Genomic DNA, 20,803 nt, shown 5'->3' with positions numbered 1-20,803 from the left:
ATTTCAGTTTCCTATGAGTTGTATTTCCTGAGATAACGGAAGCTGAAAATGGCTAATTGAATAGAATAATTGATAAACATTACAGAATGTTTTGAGACCGAAGTGCTTGGGCCATTTATTGAAATGACATGGAATGACCCAGAAATTAAGTCACCATCATCATATGAACATCCAACAGTAATAAGCACAGCCTTTCCTCTTACCACTAAGACAGCATAGTGGTTTTTAATAATAACAAAAGAGTGACACAAAGTTACAGCAATTTATATTTGGTGCAATCTCAAATATTTAACTACAAGATGATTTCCCAAGATATCAAAATGACTTATTACATAAGATAATTACTAAGTCAAAAATAGACACAGCTGTGTTTCATCTGCTTCTGCTTCTTATACAGAGTATCCACAGCAAAATAAAGGTCTCCTGCATGTTTACATAGTAAGTAAGTAAATTTTATTCATAAAGCACTTTTCACAGGTAAAAAAAACCCCACAAAGTCCTGTACAAACATTTCAGTATCATCCAGTCCAAAAAAAACATAGAAAGACAATCACATATATCATGGGAAGACAAGAACGGGAGAAACTGTGGGTTGCCATAGGCATGGGAGGTGCCCCGTATTTAGATGTAAAATGGGAAAACAACAGGAGGAGAGGTGAGGGGAAAAAGCAGGTTTTAAACTAACTTCCCTATGATTATTTAACTGTAAGTAACTACAAAATGCACAAATGGAAAACACTTTTAATATTCCTTTTATTTGATATAGACATCACAATTACATTGGTAACCCAGATGTATTGTCTTGAGTGTGTTAGCACAGGTGCTAATTTTACAACACCTGTCCACAGGAGGCTTTTTAAAAAGGTTAAAAGTAACAGAAATAATTAAGAAAGTAAGGAGGAAATATGTACTGTACAAAACATTACAAAAAGAAAAGCAATATTCAAAGTTATATACAGTCATTAGTCAAAGGGCAGACAAGTGAGAAACCAGGTAAAACTATTAATGTGAACACTTGTTTTGATTGATTGTTGGTTGGATTTTACATTTTTTGAGTCCATTGTCACTAGTCTCTAATTTTAGATGTGTGGGTAGAGATTTCCACAGTTTGCAGGATGGTTAAAGGTTGTGTCTCCAAGAGGAACAAATACTGTTTGACAAATATTATTTGTACTCTAATCTCCCACAGTCTGAAAAAAAAGATGACCTCATCCCAGAGTGAGCTTTTTTTGGCAGAGATGATTTGGCAGAGTTGCAGCAGGTCAGGTATGTGCGCCATTAAAGGACTCGTAATTTACCATGTCATCACATCTCACATAATCTAACAGCACAAATATGCATAAACGACTATCAGATGGAGCTAATACACGTTTCTAAAATTAAAAGAATGAAACAACAGTTGGCACCATGGGACTGGAGAACATGCAGAACAAGTAAAAAGTAGCTTAATTAAATAGTACTCAAAGTAAGAGATACAAGTTACTTTCTCCCCCCCGCATTTATTTTTGATGATAAATCTTGCCACAAAGGCATCTGTATAAAATAAAAGGTTTAACCGAATATACAATTCTTTTTTTAAATAAAATGACACCAATGAAATCAATTAAAAATAAAAAAAATTTTCAGACTCTAATTATAATTTAATCTGGCTGGTTGGCTATAATGTGATGCATTTGATTGTTGTCGGTTCATTTCATTTTTTGTAGTTTAACACTGTTTGTTGATCATTTTAAAACTTTAAAAAAAAAATTATTTACTCAGTAACAGTTGGGTGTAGAAATGTAACGAATGACTTTACTTCTTTTAAAACGTGCCATTTTTCACCCATCTCCATTTGTTTTAAGAACCCCAACAACATAGTATTTGAGGTTTATTTTCCAAAATTGCCTGTTTTCTGGAGTCTTAGCCCTCTAAAAAGTCACTTTAATGACGCTTCTAAAATGAGGCTGTTTGGGCCTTTATGCATATGCACGAGTGTCTGTAGACGCTGACGCCACACCACAGCTGATCATCAAAGGGATTTTCTTTTGCTATCCGCAAACTCTTGCTATTGTTTTCAGCCAAAAAACTGCCCATTACTGTCAAATACATGGCTATTTAAGCGGCTATTATGATTGTGAGTCCGACAAATGCTCAACGGTGTGCGTTATCACATCAGCAGCAGAGTCAGTCATCTGTTTCAAACACTCACCGGAGCTGCTACGTCGCTTTCTTGTGATCCTCTCCTTTACCGATTACAGGAATAGTAATCATTCAAGGTGATAATCATTTGTTTTGTCCAACCGCTTTGTCGCATTGGGTCACAAACACATCAGATCACTTCAAAGGCAATACGAGGCGGTATAACTATTACTAAAAAGGGAACCGGTTGTGAGCACTTTGGATTATCTATATACTGAATGTAAATATATTATCTGGGAATAAAGGGACTAGTGGCTAAGGGAGCAGGCTTGTAAGCTCACTGGTTCTAATCTCCCTGTTCTATCACTGTGGGATGTTGGGTGCTACAGCGTGGTTGCCCACTGCTCCTCAGGGAGGGGTTAAATGCAGAAAACTAATTTTGTGTACTGTATGCAGCTTTACATTTATGACAAAGTATATTCTATATTAAACCAGTGTTCAATTGTTTTACCAGTGAGGAGCTCACATTCTTATAGGGTAGGAGGAGCCAAGATTGTCAGGAAGAGGAATTTCCACGTTGTGACGTCACAACGCGAGACAAATCCAACTCGCCCGTTTGGAGCTGACTTTTTACAAAATGTGGAATAACAAGGGAAGAAACAGAACTTTTTCAACTATGGCCCTCTGAATGAGACTAAAGGGATGTATATCACTGTAGCAAAACCATTATAAAGTGAATTTTTCATAATACTGCCCCTTTAAGTACAAGTAAAATTTACTGATTTAGAAATATACTCAAAAAAGTACAAGTACCCATAAAAGAAACTCAATTACAGTAACTTCAGTACTTGTAATGCTTTACTTTCACCTCTGAGAACATGACAGTACTGCTGTGTGTCAGACAATAGGACAGGAGGGCAGCGCTCGGCCCTGTGACTGGTTGCCTCATGTATGCATATGGATGAGTGAGGACAAGAATGTGAGTGGGCTTCCTGTACGAGTGTGAGTGTGTGTGTGTGTGTGTGTGTGTGTGTGAGAAAGATGAATGTCCCTCTGAAGGCAGTGGGAGGGACGGAGAGCATTTCAGATTGGAGTGTGATGTGTTATCTTTAGCAACATCTGTTATTTGTAGCCACTTTGTCTGTGACACAGAGCAACACCTGACAATAAGGGAGTGGTCTTATGGCATTGATATTTGCTACGCTGGTCAGTAGGAAAGAATGTGTGGAGAAAGTCTTTTTTTAGGCTACAGCTAAAGGCTCCAGCCATCACAGCTCATTTATTCCCACTGTGAGAGTCCTGTTTATTCAAAGTGACAGTCTCCTTCCTAAGCGTCAGAGGCCCTGCATGTCTGAAACCGTTAATCGGGTTCACCACTGTGTTCTGATGATGATTGAGTGTGGGGAAATATGAAAACATGGATACTGTCTCTGTGAGGACACAGTTTGCTTTGTGCTGCCCGTGAATCGTGCAGCGCAGCATCACAAATTCATTCATCATGCAAAATTGATTCGTTAACTCATGCCTGAAGGTTTTCGTCAAAGAATGTCTGCTCAATGCTGAGCGTATGAAAGGAGGATAAACATGAACATGGTACTTTTCTTTCCAGGACATGTTGTATAACTGGTCACCCCAAATGTCAGCGCTAACATGCATTAGTCAGCTGATGCGTCTCTAGTGCACTCAGACTCCATCTTGTAATAGGCCCATTGTCATCAAGGGAGTCAGCCTTTAAAACAAGGCCAAGTGCAGCTCTAAACGCACTCAGCTGTCCTTTCCGGTCCAAACACACACTTTAGCTTTGACTCACTGAGACATGCAATGTAGCCGTCTGTTTGAGTCTGAGCCAGTTGAAGAATAAACAACACACAATCCTCAAATCCTTTCCGTTAATATTGGGATTTGTCAGTGCGTTACCTTCTATCACTGGCAGGTTATTTACAGGAACACTCAGCTCTTTCTGATCCATCTGTAGATCTGGAAAAGAAGAGCACAAGCATACAACGTGTTAATACAAATATAAAAATACTTGCCCAAGCTTTGATTAGGATTTCCTTTGATAAGTTGGGGTTACGTTCTTTCTACCATTATTTATATTTTCCCATTAAATAGAAGAAAAAATAAATACATCACATTTAAAATCAGACATTTTCAAAAAGATGCTACAGGTCACAGAAAAGATTAATAGTAAAAAACTGAAAAACTTTGCCAACAATAATTACCTTGGCTGATCCTGGAGCTACACAACCCTTGGTGCTACAGCAGCAGTCCCTGACATGAAGAACTATTCTCCAACTATCAAGCTTTTTTTTTTTTTCAGACGTGAACTGGAATAGTCCATATTACTAAAAAGGGAGGGAGAGGCTCTAATGGGATGATCTACACCATGTACCAGACCTCCTTGCAGCCTTGAACTGAAGCCACTGACCACAAAAAAAGGTGATTGGAGTAAACAGTGAAATATGTAAAGCATGGAATACGTGCTACTGCTGGGGGAGGTTGGCGGAATGTCCTCAAATAAATGTTTTCTTCCCCCTGCGTGGTGGTGGCAGTGATCAGACCCACCACACTAGGTCACGCATCTGAGTCGGGCATCGCGGAGGCTGCAGCTGCATACTGACACAGAGGGGTTTGTTCACAGGGCTGAGCTGCTCTCTACACAATTGGTACTGCTGTGAAAACGGACATGTGAACTGGGCTGAATATGTCATTAATATGTAAACTGAGCTATGTCTGTTTTTTGTGAGTATAACATTTGTTTTTGCCTATGATAATGGCCACTAAGGTTAGAGCTAGATGTTTTTCTTCCTATTTTCAATCAAATAAAACACTTCACTTCATCATCTATGCTTGCTCATGTGGAAATGTATCATTAAATAAAGTTTTTTTTTAATTTTATTAGTTACATGTGCCCTTATATTACTGTGTAGATTTTGGCACTGGAAAACTCAAATTGAACTTGATCCCCTCAACTACTCAAACAAAAATATTCTTGCCTTTGTTTATAGGGTGGAGAAAGTTGCCATAAATTTACACACAACATAAAAAAATAGTTAAAAAGATCTTTGCCAAAGGAACATGCTCAGTCAAAAAATAGAATTGTAAGGTTCCTACAAAGTTGCATCAAAATTACAGAAAAAAAAAAGTTGAATATAAAAACTGTCAACACATGCTCACTGGACTGGACTCTGCTTTGAATGTGTCACTCCAATGGAAGGGTGACGGTGTAGCATAAACAGGATACAGTGAGAAATTGGTATGAAATGGATGGTTAATAAGTAGTGCATATTAGGGCTGCACGATTATGGCCAAAATGATAATCCCAATTACTTTGATCGATATTGTAATCACAATTATTTATCATACTGTATTAGAGAAAAATCTGTGTTTTTAGTGCACTACTTTTAAACAAACAATATGTGTACAGTTTAAAGTGAAAAATTAAACTCTAAAATTAAATTATAATTTTTTAAAAATGAACTCAATTTAAAATGCACCAAAGGCTAACTGAATAAATACACCAATACAGAGTGCAGAGCCTTATTTTAAATGTAAATACTGCCAACGATCACGTTAATTTAATTGTTGTAACCAAAATCGTGATCATGATTAAAATTTGATTAATTGTGGAACCATAGTGCATATTGCATCAACACAAGAATTTTGGACACATTTCAATAATTCGTCATTTGTACATTGTTGTGTTGTTTATGCCGTTATTGTTTGGTTTCAAATTTTATGTTTTTATCTTTTTCCAATTTATGTCTGCCTCACAGTTGTATATTTGCACTATTAGCATATGTTGGTATTTATTTTTGTTCTTACTGTTTACTTTTGCTATTCTATAGCGTTGCTGCAGCGTGTAGGGATCAATAAAGGTTGATTCTAATCTATTTTAATTCTGCTAAAATCCTCCGAATCTGTTTTTAAATACACACTACTCACATTATCCATAGAATAGGCTTATGGAAAAAATAAGTTAATGCTACAGTGATTTTTAAAAATGCCTACATTGACGTTATACGGTAAGAATAGGGCATAAAATTGCAACTTCATCTCAAAGGATTTGAAAGTAACAAACAGCAGAGGGCAGTATTCAAAAAAATATGCCAGTGTCCTCTAATAACATAACTTATCAGCTGTCCCTGATACTGTTAGGTACGTGATGTTATAACTAATGTGGTCCCAGACAGATAAAGAGGACAATCCATCAAAAGGTTACTGAACCACACATTTAAAGGTCGATATATGAATGCAACAGTTGACGCAGGATACAGAATCACGTCAAACAACGATCAAAGGTCAGAGGTTACATTTGGTAGTAAACATTACAATGCATTCTGAATTTTAATTTGAAAAAACAACATTGTCACTAAAAACTAGTGTTTCATAGCCAAGAGTCTGTAACTAAATTGTGTAAAAATTATATAATACCCCAAGACGATGTTTTACTTGTTTATTTTCAAGGTTTTATTCAATATTTATTAGTCATCAATGACGTATAAGGATTTCCACCACATTATATTTCATAAAATGTGCATCATTGGACAAAATGTACATGAATATTATGATTAAAAAAACTGAAATGCTTTGAAAAATACCAGACTACAAAATAATTAGGAAACCATGCCAAATAAGGCAGAATACAAATTTGAATAATTTCTAAACATGATTGTGAAACAGCTGTTGTGTCCGAACAGCGCCACATGATATTTTGACACTTAAATAACAGGATAACCTACAGATAAGTAATGTTTTGATGTCATTTTTTATTCAAAGTGAGTCCATATATAAGAAATGTACTTTATATAACATGTATATTTGGACAGAAAATGTAGATGTCATGTAATTGTATTTCTTTTCCCCATGCTATTTGGGCAGAAACCTTTTAACAAAGCATATTTTTACACAAGTATATGTCATTTTACTTATGTCTGTTCATATTTTTGCTCTCTCCCTGCTGAGCATTCTTAAAAATTACTCTTTGAGTTGACTTTGACCAAAGAAACAGGTTACATTACCAGTTACCGCCACAACAAGTTGTTGTTTTATTAAGTCATCTTTCATTGGTAAGGTTCAAGCTGCAGTTTCTAAACAATCTGAATTTTAAAACTAAATTAAACTTGTTTGGGTTAATATGTAAGGACGCTGAACATAAATTAGTCTGTGTTTAATCTCGTCTGGCACTTGTTCATGAGGTGTGGAGGTAGATTTGTCTTATATTACATCGAAAACACCTTATCAATCTAATAAAAAAAAAAAAAAGTGTTCAAATGCCAACACATATTTGACTTTTGGCATCTGAAAACTTTTTTGGATTGAAAATTTATTTTCGATTGAAGTTGATTTTTCAAAAACATTTTTCTTTTTTTTTTATATTCTGGTAAACTTTGTGGTATTTGGGCCATATTATGGGTAGGACATTTGCATTTGTTTCTTTATTATTCATCCCCCTCCCAAAAAAAAAATGTAATTTGCATTTAAAGCCTTTTTTTATTTGACTGTAAACAAACAAGTTGTCTTCAGCTGTAAATATATATTTGAAACTCAAACACTGCATTTGAACCCTTTTTTTCTTGGATTGACAAGGATTTTTTGATTAAAGCGAGTCAGATTTTTTATATTTTTTTTATTTATTAAGATATTTTTTTTTTATTTATTTTTTGGCTATATTAGGGGTTGGACACTAACATTCAATCCAAAAAATCATTTCCATCAAAAAAAATATTTTCAATCAAATACAATTGTGATGAAATGCAATTTTTTTTTACTGTCAAATATTTATTAGCGTTTGAAGATTTTTTTTTTTTCTCCTAAAATAAAAAAATAAAAAAATAAAAAAATAAATTAAATAAAGTTTTTGGATTGAATGATAAAGACACAAATTTACCTCCATAAAAAGCAGATTAATTTTATAAGTTTTTATATTGTTTATTTTAAAACAGTGAAAATGTATGCAAACGTTACTTATTTGTGGTATATCGTGGTGCGTAGGATGCTTTCAATTAATTAGCTCAAACAATTGCATAAAAAGTGGCCCAAAACACACAAATAGTCTTATCTTACCCTCATAAGACTCCGACATGTCGAAAAAAGTTATGGTCCCTTTATCAGCTTGGGCTCATTAAAGGATATTTATGAGCAATTGGCGTCTGCTGGCGTCGGCCTTTAACCGCTCACTACGGCCTCGTCCTCCTGTTGGAGCTGCTGGAAGGTGGTGCGTTCAGGGACCAGTGGGTGTTTCCCTTTTGAGCACGGCCTGCCCAGCCCTACGTGTCAAAACTTTTAGCTCTACATTCAACAGTTTATCCACAACCAGGGACGGATGCTGACTTGTGTTAGTGTTGCACAGCGGGGAAGAGGCGGGGACGAGCACCGCCACATGTGAGGAGTGACTTCCTCCTGTTTACTTCACTTTAAGCGGCTCCAGGAGCTCCTGTTTGGCTTTAAATGACGTCCTCGGTTTTAGCCTGGATTTGGAGCGAGAGATTCTGGCTTCCAGAGAATGTTTCGTGGGCGGACCTGGAGCATCCACCGCCAGGTGTGGAATATCCCCGGCTGGGACATATGCTGTACGCCCTGCCGCTGGCTGTGGGGATCTATGTTCTCAGACAGATCTTTGAAAGGTAAATATAACCTTTATTATGTTGATAGTGCAGTTTCTACTTCCTGTGCTCATCTTCAGGAAAAATGCGGAACTGCTGCGGCTAGGAAAAAAAAAAAAAAAAAAAAAAAAAGTCAAACATGACCAGACGAAGTTTACATGGTTTGTGGACTGAAAAAACACGAAAGCCAGAAATCTGCAAACTTTTACAGGCACTTTTGAAGAGTTATTAGAAAACTTGATGAGTTACTGTTTTACAAACTTGTCACATGTTTTAGCATGTGACAGGTAATTATAGTCCTCTTCTTTTTACAACCAGAAAACACGAGGCCAACAATTACCTTGTGTCTCTGTTATGTAGTGTCAGCATTCCTAAGAGGTAGAAATTCACTTTAACAAAAAAAAAAAAAAAAAAAGGCCCTACAGCCTTAAAAATACACGTTTCCCTCCTGTGAAACCACCCTTTTTTCCCTTGAGGTGGTTTCACATGAAAAAGGCCAAATTCCTCCCTCTGATCACTCGTAGTAATATAACATTATGTCTTCTGTGACCTGTATTTCAGGCTTTTGAAACCAGTCGAACTCTGTGTGGAAAGAAATGTAGCAAAGCAGGGTCTTTAATATTTTCAGGACTTTTAAGGAGCTATGCATGACCGCTTGTTTAATGTTCAGTCCTGCTCTGGAAGTTCCCACAAATCACTGTTTTGTTTACCTGACATGCAAGTAATCCATGGTTGTGTGCAGAGGTCGGCCCCACCAGGTGATCCTAGTGTGACTATCACATTTCTACTGTTCTCTGTGTCCTACACCCTCACATGACGAGTCATCATCTCACTGTTTAGACAAGGTGCAACATTCCCCAGGATTCCTGCTTTCTTAGTTCACCTCTAGCTACCATTATACTCTCTGTCTGTCTGTCTTAGACAAACAGGCCGAGAAATGGGAAAGTAAACTTCCCCGGTCATCTAAAACCACAGTAATAATGGGTCTGTAGTGCATTGGTTCCACGTTGTCCTCTTTCTCTCTTCAAATCAGTGTATGCTTGGATGTTTCTACTAAATGGCCTAAAAACCACACCCTTTCTGTGTCCCCACCCTCTTTGTGTCCCCACCCTCTCCTTTTTGCCCCTCTGTCTGTGTGTACACAGGCTAGTGGCCAAACCCTGCGCCCACATACTTCAGATTCACGAGGGAGTGCCCCGGCAAGCTCAACCCAATGCTGTCCTGGAGAGGCTTTATCAGTCCAAAACGGTACATGCAGCTCATGTTATACATCTAGTCCAGTACACCCAGTGATCCGTGAGGTTCACACATGAAAGCATCTCCTCGGGTGTAGTGATGGATTCAGTAGCTGCATGGGTTGTGGTCAATTATATTTGTTAGTTATAATTACATTTTCAGTTACCCGTGTTCAATCACGGTTAAAATAAATGCCCTAAAAATCGTAATTCAAGAGGATCGAAAGAATTTGTAGCCCAACACAATACACATAATGGCAAATTGTACAACTGTCAACAAAAGTACACAAAGTAACGACAAAAAAAATCCCAAAATACAAAAAAGGGCTCATAAAACACAAAATTATAACAAAGTATGTACAAAGTGACTCCAAAGATGTACAAAATTACACAAAATGATGGAAAATTACACACAAAAAACAACAGAAATTCAGAAAATGACGATGATAATTCCTAAAACGACAGAAAAAAAACACAAAATGACTCCAAAAGTACAAAAGCACGCAAAACCACAACAAAACCACACAAAAAGACAATGAAAACACACCAACTTTTTAGTTCTTCCCAATCTATTTGTCCAGATTGGTCATTACGCTAAGGGCCTATGTTTCGAAGTGAGATGACCTCTTATCGTGCTAACGCCCAGGATTTAATCAGTGTCTGCTGGACTAAGACGCTTGCTAACGTTTTACTGAGCTAAATCTCTGTGGTAACTTAGGCTGAACGGCTTGCCTGGTCGGGAGTAGGTTTTGTTCTGGCTAGAATGTTAGCGAGTGTTAAAACCCCGCCTCCTGACCAATCAGATCTCTTAGAAAATGACCTGCCCATTTTTAGAAGATCCTGATTGGTGCAGATCTGACAGCTGCGTTTAGGAAAGAAGATTAATAACGATAAATGCAATCCTTTCATTTACCGATGACATCCTTTAGGAAAGATATAGATTTACATTTGATGGACTGATCTATAAAATAGATAGATTACTTTATTGTCATTCAACATAACGTCAGAGATGCACTGCAGAACAAGATTATGTTGCATTTTAGCCATCACAAAAACGGTTGGATAAGCAGTGAGAATAAAATGTATCAGTGCAAAGTGTATGTGCAAGAGATAATAAAGGGAAACGGATCAGAGCGCTGTCTGTTTATCATCCTATCTAATCAATTAATATCATAAATAATCTCATGCTTTTCACAGAGTCAGCAATTCACTGCCAGCATTCTTTCCTGATGCACGCTGCACTAACACTGTTGCTCTTCACTGTCAACATGGATTTATATTCATTATATTTGTGTAAGATTATAAGCTGTTTCTCCATTTAAAAAATAAAAAAAGGTTGCTCTGCCAGTTTTCTCCATTGATTGGTCAGACGCTGCAATCTCCACCCCTTTTATGTGAACGTACACGTACCCTGGCTTAAATTAGCGCGTTGTGATCGACTGTCGTAAGACAGTGTCTCTTTGACAGGATATGTTTAGTTTGGTGAAGCCAGGTAATGGAGATTAATCCAGGATATAATTATCTAGCTTCATAGCATAGGCCCTAAAGACTGACATGAATGTTGATTATGTGGCCCACACCAGGGTTGGGGTCAATTACCTTTTTCAGGTACAATTACAATTCAATTCTAATTATTTTTTTTATCCTCAGAACGTCATTTACTGTTGCGTTCTCAATTACTGAAGTTCAGTTACAATTAATTACAATTACTGAGCCTGAAATAAAAAATCTAATAAAAGTTAATCTTCCTCTTATGTTAGCTTTCTGTTAGCATCTCTTATGATAACAGGTCCTAAATCAGCCGTAAAATACACTAAAATAAATATGTATAATCTAATTTCTTTCCTATGTATTGATTACCTTGTTAGACTTCCTAATCAATGAAAATATAGGTTTTAATATTTTTGGTGTGGGCGTCTAAGGCTTTTATGTGTCAGTATAGCCATCCATTCATCCATCCCTTTTAAGACCGGCTTGTTCCAGTTTTCAGGTGTCAGTATACCCCTCGATTTAAATTTTCTTTCAATGGTAAAATATGAGAAAGCGTGACATTAAACATATTCTGATAATTGTTGACTACATATGTATAGAACTGTAACATCATGGTTCAGAGTTAAATTAGAACTGATAATTTCTATAGAATTTTCATGGCAATTACAATTACAAAGTCAATTATCTAAAGTCAATTACAATTACGATTAAAATTATATTTGACCTCAACCCTGGTTGCTGCAAATGCAAACACCTTCAGGAAAATGCACGTTTTGGTTAATTTTTCTGTTCTCTCCCTCCCAGTGTCCCGACATGAAGCAAACAGAGGGACTGGCTAAGCAGCTGGACTGGGATGTGCGGAAAATACAGAGATGGTTTCGGGTTCGTCGCAACCAAGACCGACCGAGTACACAGATAAAGTTCTGTGAGAGCATGTAGGTTAAGACAAAGCTCATGGTTTGTTTCACTGATGGCTGCTTTAAATATGAATGACTCAAACGTTAGATACGCTGATATGTTGCAAGTGCTTGATTCAAAATTTGTAAAAAAAAAAAAAAAAAAAAACAGAAGCATTGACTAACTCTGACTCAAACCATATAAAAGTCTAAAGTAGCATCATAAAAGCGTTGTCTTCTATTCTTGGGTAACTGTAGGTGAACACCAAGGGTGTCCTTGGCCGATATTGATATCAGATATCAGTCCGATATCAGCAAAAAGCAATATTGGATTATATTGGCCTGCATCTGCAATGTTTTTATTGAGGTTATTTTTCAAGGTTTTTTTTTTTATCTATTCTATCAATTGTAAAATATTCTTTTATTTAAGGTTAAAATGTATGTAATCCATTGATAATGGATCTGTTTTTTTTCTCATATCTTCTGTTGCTGACTGTTGTTCTCTGAATAATATGACTTGATCGAGTCTTTTCACTGAGTGCTACATATTTTCTTTGCCAGATATATAAAGTTATCTGGATATTTTCTATTTATTTCTATTCCTATTAAAAGCTATACAGTATATCTAAATGTATTTGGTACCCCACGTTTTTTCAAAAACGTTTGCGATGGAATGCACAATCCAAATCCAGTCCAGGTAAAACTCAGTGGGATAATTCACGAACAAACCCAACATAACTGAGTCAAATTCCGTAATGTTTGGTCAATGATTTCTTAAAATTTTGCCAATGATGAGAGACAGGATTTTTTTATTTATTTATTTTTATTTTTTAACTGATCCAGAATCAGTATATTGATCCGGATCCCCTCATAATATTAATGGAAAATTCCATGGCTTAAGGTCTATTTTTGGGTAAAATGTTGTCATTATCTGTTAAGTACTTCACTTGAATTTCATCAACATAAAACAAAAATGGAAATAAAAAGCTGTCTTTTCGTGTGTGTATGAGATTTGTCATTTGCGTGACTAGCAGAGGACTTATATTAGTATTCAGAAAAATAGTAATTGTTTAACGGATACTTCCCTGGCAAAATCAAAGTCCTTCCTCATGGTAAGGTCTACTTCTGTCTTGGCACAATTTCTAGTTCATGTTAATGATCTCAGGAGCTTTTTATGAGCTCCTTTTAATGGTTGACAAGACTTTAATGTCACTCAAGTTGAGGTGAAATCTGACTCAGGTTTCACCATCACTAGTGACAAATCATTTATTACCCACTGTGCATCTTGGGGCTACGCAAACCTGAAGACAGTAGACATGTAAAAAAAATCCATTCACAGTCGTTTTGCTGTTTAATGTTTCAAGAATGTGTGTCATGTTTGTATGTCTTAAGCTTCTCTTTGTTTTCAGGTGGAGATTTACATTTTACCTGACAATTTTTATGTATGGAATTTGCCATTTATGGGAGGTAAGTTTAAACATCACACCTATTTTTTTTTATTAAAAAAAAATAAAACAATTCACACAAACTGGAAAGTTATGGTAATAATGAGGAAAGTGTGAATACATTTAAATTGTGAGTATTTGTCTTCTTTTTGTCAGTCTCCTTGGATGTGGGACACGAGGCAGTGTTGGCACAACTACCCCTTTCAGGTTTGTACTTTTCAATGTGGTTTAATGTGGTTTGCATGCAATGTGAATGCAAATAGACTTTGCATCAACCCAAAGAGAGCAACTTAACTTAAGAAAAGTGGTGAAGAGTAAAGCGCATTTTGGACATTGTGGCCTCATTTTTCCCGTATTGTTATATCTGTTTCCCACACAAAGCGACGTTGTGGATAGCTGCTTTACCTGCTATTAATATATGACACAGTCACATACTGTTAAAAAAAACCCCCTTCTGAACAGCAGAGTACAAGGACAATCAAAATTAGATTTAGCTTTATCCTGGTCTGTGCTTGTTTGCTGCAATGTTATCATAATAAGATACTATTTGCAATTATCTCAATCCAATTTACTCACCACAGATTGCAGAGTGAACAGGTGCTAGTTTTTATAAAAGGGGCGGGGCCGACAGTGCTTGTTTGAGACGCACGATGATCCAATGACGTCACAGAATCTTGTTCTCAGCCACTTGCAAAATTGCATTTCGATAGCTGAGTTTCAACCCATTGAGGGTAGTCACTCTGACATTTTACAACAAAATATGACAAATTGAAATACTTTGACTAAAATGTGAAGAGTTGGACCAGGATCAATACGCAACACTACTTCATACCCAAATATATTTATATTCTGCAGAAAAATTCTGTTTGGGAATTAGTGTACTTATTTTTATAGTAAAGTTTTCTGAACCACCATATAGTTGTTCATAAAGTAACATTGTGCTCAATCTGAGGAGAATCTTTTGGTAAAACATGAGTAAACGTAACGATGAGTGCCTGGCATTCCAAGGTGCCTCATTTTAACTGCAGAATTCATTTAAGAGATACCAGTTGACCCCAAAACACCAGTAAACCTCATTGCATTTGACAACAAAATATTTTACATTCAGACCGATTATTCTTTGTTTAATGTCAAATATCATTATAAAATCATTACGTTACAACGTGCACCATCTAAAAGAGTGATATGCCTCAGTAAATATGCCATTAAGAATGTAATTTTTCTGATGTATAAGCTTTAGCTTTATTGGTTTACTCTGCAAATTGTTTCTTAATTGTACAAATCAGGATTGATGTTGAGCTTTTACAACAAACCAGACTGCCAAACAGTACCCAGCAGTGCTGTGTAATACAGTTACAGTATGTGTGCATCATGGAACATTTGCATGTGATGCATCAGTCTCCTCCCTGTGTATGTATTTTATTGAATCAATATTATACTTGTTTTGTAAATGTAGTATTATCATGGAACTGATAGATGGATACAAACAAACGCACTCATGGAAATGTGCTGATTAATGCAGGAGTTTCTGTGTCTGGCTGTGATTGATCAGTTCTGACGTGTGCTGCGTGGCTACATTTTTCTCTCTTTCTTTCCCTCCTAAAGCCTCTGAGCCCCGAGCAGTACAACTACTATGTGGCTGAGCTGGCTTTTTATTGGTCGCTGATGTTTTCCCAGTTCATTGATATTCAGAGAAAGGTGAGTCAGCAAATATTTCTTTTTGCACTAACCGAAATAAAAACCAAATACTGTTCAACTAAATAACTGTCACAACTCTGATACCCCCCCCCCCCCCCAAACCAACCATATTCCTTCATTTACATTATTTTGCCATTGTTGTTGCTTGTTTTTGTATTTTATTTTTCCTAATTATAGATTTTTATTTTTTTTATGATTTATTTATTTATGTTTCAAATGTATGTCTGTCCCACAGTATTTATATATTTGCACTATTATCCTATGTTGGTATTTATTTTACTATCTGCTATTCTATTGTGTTGGTGCAACGTGTGAATTACCCCTCTGGGGATCAATAAAGGTTTATTCTGTTCTATGAAAGACACTTTTTTATTAGGTTTTTTTTTTAATTATCTTTAGTCGTTTTTACTTTGGCTTTAGATTCTTTCACCATGTGTTTTGCAAAGGCGTGACAAATGTTTGCCATCACGCAGGGAGTTCTTTTGGATTTTAAGCTCTGGCTAAACAGGTTAAACGATAAAATGCTTTGACACTGATGAGTATGGACTGCTTTTATGAACCAGAGGAGAAGGTGTTTGCTTTTTCATTGTGCAAGAGAAGCCAGCAGATTTCCTTTTTTTTTGCCTCTAGTAGGTTAGTCATCATAAAGCTTCCCCTCTGTGCAGAGTAAGAAATATTAAAGAATAGAGAATTGTGAAGATTGTGATTTTTGAAAATTTGTTTTGCAGTTGAAGTTAACTCTTTTCTTATATCTGTCAATTTTCTTTTTTTTTTTTCACCAATGCCAGGATTTCATGATTATGTTTGTCCACCACATGGCCACCATACTCCTCATCACCTTCTCATATGCAAACAACATGCTGAGAGCCGGCACTTTGGTGCTGTGTGTGCACGATGCGTCAGACATCTTCCTCGAGGTAAAATCTTCTGTATTTGGATGTGACAAGATGTCACTGTAATGCGGCATCAGTACAATAGTGTGTTTACTAGGGTGCATCAAACCATGCACGCATTTTAAAAATTTGTTCCAATACCAAAAAAAAGAGAACCAGGCAAAATATTAGCTAATTCTATCATTGTTTCTGGGGTCCACCAAGCCAGTGGGAACAAAAAACAAACAAAAACCACACAATAACAACAGAAAATATGCATTATTTTGTTGTTTTCCTGACGAACATAACAAAACAGAAATGATAAATGACCAATTCATTATGCTAATTGTGTAAATGTGTCAATATGGCCTTATAATAAACTAAATTAACTTTATTTTTATAGCACTTTTCAAAATACATGTTACAAAGTGTTTTCCAAAGGCAGCTATACATTAGAAAATAAAAGTTATAAAGTTTAGGTCAGAGATCAAAACAGTTTAAAAATTAGAAACATAAAAACAAGTTAGAAGTTACTAAAAATCAGGGAAGGCTCTCCAATAAAAGTACGTTTTAAGAAGTTATTTAATAGGCTTCATTATCCAAAGCAAAATATGTAATTGTTTCCAGCAACAAAAAACAAATGCTATATTAACACATGAAAAATAATCAACCTTGAGGTGTACCCCATAAATATGAATTAATATACCAAATTTTTTGCAAGGCTTCCTATTTTGGTCATTGGAACATATGTAATTAGACTAAGGACAGATTGATTTTAAAACATTGCAGGGTTTGATGCGCCCCAGTGTTCACTGCTGTGGATGCTCATTTCCTTTTTTTCTTTTCTCCTCAAGGCAGCCAAGCTGGCCAACTACGCCAAGTACCAGAAGCTTTGTGACGGCATGTTCGTGGTGTTCAGCATTAGTTTTTTCATCGCTCGACTCATCATCTATCCATTCTGGTGTGAAAAACACACTGTATTGATGAGAATGCTCAGTGAAGTTTAGGCTTGGGTGGTAATACCTTATACCGCAGAGTCATAAAAATAGCCATGGTTTCAGTTTCAATACCATCATAAAAAATTAAAAAAAGTGCAGTGCACTTCCCCGTGACTGCGCTGGGTTTGCCACACACACACAGGTGTCAGAGAGAGAGTGAGAACAGATGTGTGCAAACCAAGTAAAGCTTTTTCAAGGGTGATTAATTCTATAGTCTGGAAGCGGAGTGATGGTTCACTCAGAGCGCCAGTCAACAGGGATCACAGTCGCGTCTGTGTGTGCTTGTGGCGGGGAGGAACTGATGGCAGCAGCAGCTGATCAGGACAGTATCTACAGTACTACGTGCATTCATGAAAACCAGAAAATCTCCAATAACACAAGATAAAGTCCATACATTTGTCACTTGTCTATATTGAGAAAAAAGTCGCTGAGAGCGTTCAGAAAATATACCGGTAAGGGAGGTTCAGTTTTGGTTTAAAAACAGAGCGGAGAGAGGATTCTACGAACTGCAGCTTTAACTCCTCGAACAAGCCTACATTCTGAATGAACTCATCCTTTCGTAACTCCGTAAGTTGATCATTTAAACCGTAAAAGCGGCACTGTTAATGATAAGAGCTGTAAACATACGGCTGGGGAAGAAGGAAAAGAAGCAATCAGTCCTCTCCGCTGTCACTCGGCTCTGCAGACAGACAGACAGACACACACAGTCGCGTCCGATGTGAACGCACCCTGAGCCTTACGTCATATTTTTTAATTAGTCACGGTAATAGCATATACCGCGGTAAAATAGGGAGGCGGTATAACGGTATCAAAATGTGGATACCGCCCAAGCCTAGTGAAGTTGTGTTTTTCAGTAAAAGATAAACACTACAAGTAACACTCACACTATTGCATGGCTTTGTTGCAGGATCGTTCGCAGTGTTCTGCTTGAGAGCTGGGAAATCATCGGGCCATATCAGGCCTGGTGGCTGTTAAATGGTTTGCTGCTGGTCTTGCAGACCCTTCACATTATCTGGTTCTACCTCATCGCACGCATCGCAATCAAAGCTATTTTCAAGGGAAAGGTGAGCTTTGGTTTAGGAGGTTATTATACCACATGTGTGTCAAACTCCAGGCAAAAACATGAATCACTGTAAATTACAAAATCCCCAAATCCTGTAATTTTTCTCAAATTATTCCACCAACTGGAAACCAGTAATCCAACTGGTCTGTATTTGGTCCTTGAACTAAAATGAGATTGACACTCCTGGATTATACACGTTTTACTTAGTTGTAAGGAAAGTTTCTCAAACTTTTGGGACAACTGACCTAAACTTTGAGGAGAAACCGTAAACATTAACATGGGTGCACACATAAGGACTTTGTAATTCTGTAGAATACATTTTATCAGGCCCAGATCTCACACGAGGATAAAAAATCCATCATAGAACAATTTGAATTGTACCGTGTGTGCTCAAACATTACGACTCCGTCCCACCGCTGAACTTCCTTTCAAGCCAGAAATCTTGTTCGTGTTACTGTTCAAACATGTTCTAATGCTGCGTTCAAAGACACTTGTAACACTGGAATTTCTAACCTCCTACTTTGAAAAGTGACTTGGAACACCACCTGAAGGCTATCAATTTCCTGACAATTGATAGTCAGGGAAAAAAAGACTATTAATATATCAGTCAGCCATGTTTGAGATATTTTGACATGCTGCCACTGAACTAAGTTGAGCTCCGAAATCGGATTTTGCAATTCGGAAACGCAGATGTCCGAGTCACCTGGAACGCAGCATCACGTGTTTCTCAGTCAGCTCGCTTCTTGATTGGCTACATTCCATTCCACATCATAAATCACAATGTCAGGAGTTGGGAGTCCTCGGCTTTTCCCAACACACACACACACACACGAAGAGTATTAAAAAGTTTAATATCTTAACACAGATTAGACCGCAGCATAATTTTCTTATAAGACGTAAGTTGATCAGGCGTTTCCCTGCTTTGATCGGGCAATGGGAAAATGATGTGTACCCTGCTTTAAAGTCCCTCACAAGTTGTCATTCAACCTAATTAAAATGCATTAGTCAACAAAACTCAAGGTCTTCAGATGAGGAAAAAAAACCGAGTTACTCTTGTTTTAGCTGAGTAACTTGTTAGCAGGAGTTAGGCTTTAAGATGATCCTGAGACAAACTGATTTGAAAGAAAAAACATTTAAACAACTTATTTTAATAATGTTTGCATTGGAAAGCTAAATTATACAGAGTTTTGCAAGTCATTATTTCCTGCAAACTACTTAACACTACAACTTTTATTGTTGATGATGATTTTGTTTCACACCAGTTTGAGAACCAAAGGGTTGGGGATTTATTTTTTGTTGCTCAGCTTGTTGTATTACCACTGGAGTTTATTGCTAAGCGACACTTCTTCATCCATGTTGCATGGTGAATGAAGGCTGGAGATTTAAGATCGACATTTTGCCATTTAGCGCCATCATTAGTTTTAAATGTATAGTTTGTTTGTTCAAATAGCCAAAAATATGTCCATAGACATTAAAATGGTGCAAACTAATCTTTATACTATGCTTTGTGTTTTTAAAAAGTCATCTGTTGTGCAATTTGGTAATGCACATTTCCATTTAATTACCTTTCAGCACAAATGAATTAGTTGTGATGCATGCGTTTTTATAATTGTTGTGTTAGTATTTTTTTAATGTAGGATTATGTTTGTGTTCCTGGCTGCAAGTTGCTCAATGTTCTGTTTTGGGTCTCAAACAGAACAGAAAAGAAAAAACCCTGTTTTCTACAAGTGTTTTGGTTTCCTCTCACTGTGTAAAAACTATTTGATGTGATGTGATGTGTTGAGTAAATTGTCTAACCTTTTGGTTTTGATTCCTAGGTGTCCAAAGATGAGCGCAGTGACATAGACAGCAGCTCAGATGAGCTCAATCAGTCCCTGAAGTCTAAAGACAACAACCACAACAAGAGTCTGAATGGAGAGCCACACGACCATTGAGCTCAGAGAGGACTTTTAATACCGTTGTGCCTTTTATTTTAAAGAGATGTTTGAGTGTTCTCAGTGTGACATACAGACTGTACAGTTTCTAACAGGCGTGGACAAAACATGTGTCAGGTCTGTTGGCACTTTGAGGATTGTGTTTTTGTTTTTCCAAGTTGTTTGAATGAAAAAAAAATACATTTTTGTTTTCGCTGTTAATGCATTTCTATGTAAATACTGTTTTTGTATCACAAATCGCTGCATTTTTTTGTGACCAAATCCGTTTTTTTTTTTTTCTTTTTTTTTTTTACATTTGATCATTTTGAATTGCCAAAAATGAAATAGGAAAAATCCAAATATTTCATTTTGCAAGTCTGTACATTCATTGTGTATGATGAGCTTGAAGTGGAGAATGTTTCAGATTCAGGATGAATAAAATAACCGTTGAAATGTCATTAACTAA

General features: G+C 36.6%; 2 protein-coding genes across 4 annotated transcripts in view; one reads left to right on the top strand and one right to left on the bottom strand.

The window, feature by feature from the left end:
* slmapb (sarcolemma associated protein b) overlaps window positions 1–8,438 on the bottom strand; it is a 17,605-nt gene extending 9,167 nt beyond the window's left edge. For 2 of the 3 annotated variants that reach the window (XM_028452841.1, XM_028452842.1), the window contains exons 1-2: window positions 8,188–8,438; window positions 4,039–4,098 (exon numbers count right to left, since the gene is read on the bottom strand). In XM_028452841.1, the coding sequence (XP_028308642.1) occupies window positions 4,039–4,098; window positions 8,188–8,206 (79 nt within the window). In that variant the 5' untranslated portion in view covers window positions 8,207–8,438. Of the gene's footprint in view, window positions 1–4,038; window positions 4,099–4,343; window positions 4,447–8,187 lie in introns of those variants that run through there. The other variant, XM_028452843.1, reaches the window with a different exon arrangement.
* LOC114466965 (ceramide synthase 5-like) lies at window positions 8,371–20,803 on the top strand. The gene is made up of 10 exons (XM_028452844.1): window positions 8,371–8,747; window positions 9,872–9,974; window positions 12,257–12,387; window positions 13,758–13,815; window positions 13,950–14,000; window positions 15,399–15,491; window positions 16,280–16,408; window positions 17,218–17,324; window positions 18,269–18,425; window positions 20,242–20,803. Exons 1-10 carry the CDS (start codon window positions 8,572–8,574, stop codon window positions 20,356–20,358), a joined length of 1,122 nt encoding a protein of 373 aa, XP_028308645.1. The 5' UTR covers window positions 8,371–8,571; the 3' UTR covers window positions 20,359–20,803.

The sequence above is a fragment of the Gouania willdenowi genome, chromosome 7 (genome assembly GCF_900634775.1).
Source record: "Gouania willdenowi chromosome 7, fGouWil2.1, whole genome shotgun sequence".
In the NCBI taxonomy this organism is placed as follows: Eukaryota; Metazoa; Chordata; class Actinopteri; order Blenniiformes; family Gobiesocidae; genus Gouania; species Gouania willdenowi.
The sequence above is the reverse complement of the archived record's forward strand: the minus strand, read 5'-3'. Positions and strand labels throughout refer to the sequence as shown.

Bases quoted from the DNA above. Each gene is read 5' to 3' on its own strand.
- LOC114466965 (XM_028452844.1), top strand. From the start codon at position 8,572: ATGACGTCCTCGGTTTTAGCCTGGATTTGGAGCGAGAGATTCTGGCTT. The intron at 8,748-9,871 runs GTAAATATAACC...GTGTGTACACAG, and splicing joins CTCAGACAGATCTTTGAAAG to GCTAGTGGCCAAACCCTGCG. The intron at 15,492-16,279 runs GTGAGTCAGCAA...CACCAATGCCAG, and splicing joins TCATTGATATTCAGAGAAAG to GATTTCATGATTATGTTTGT.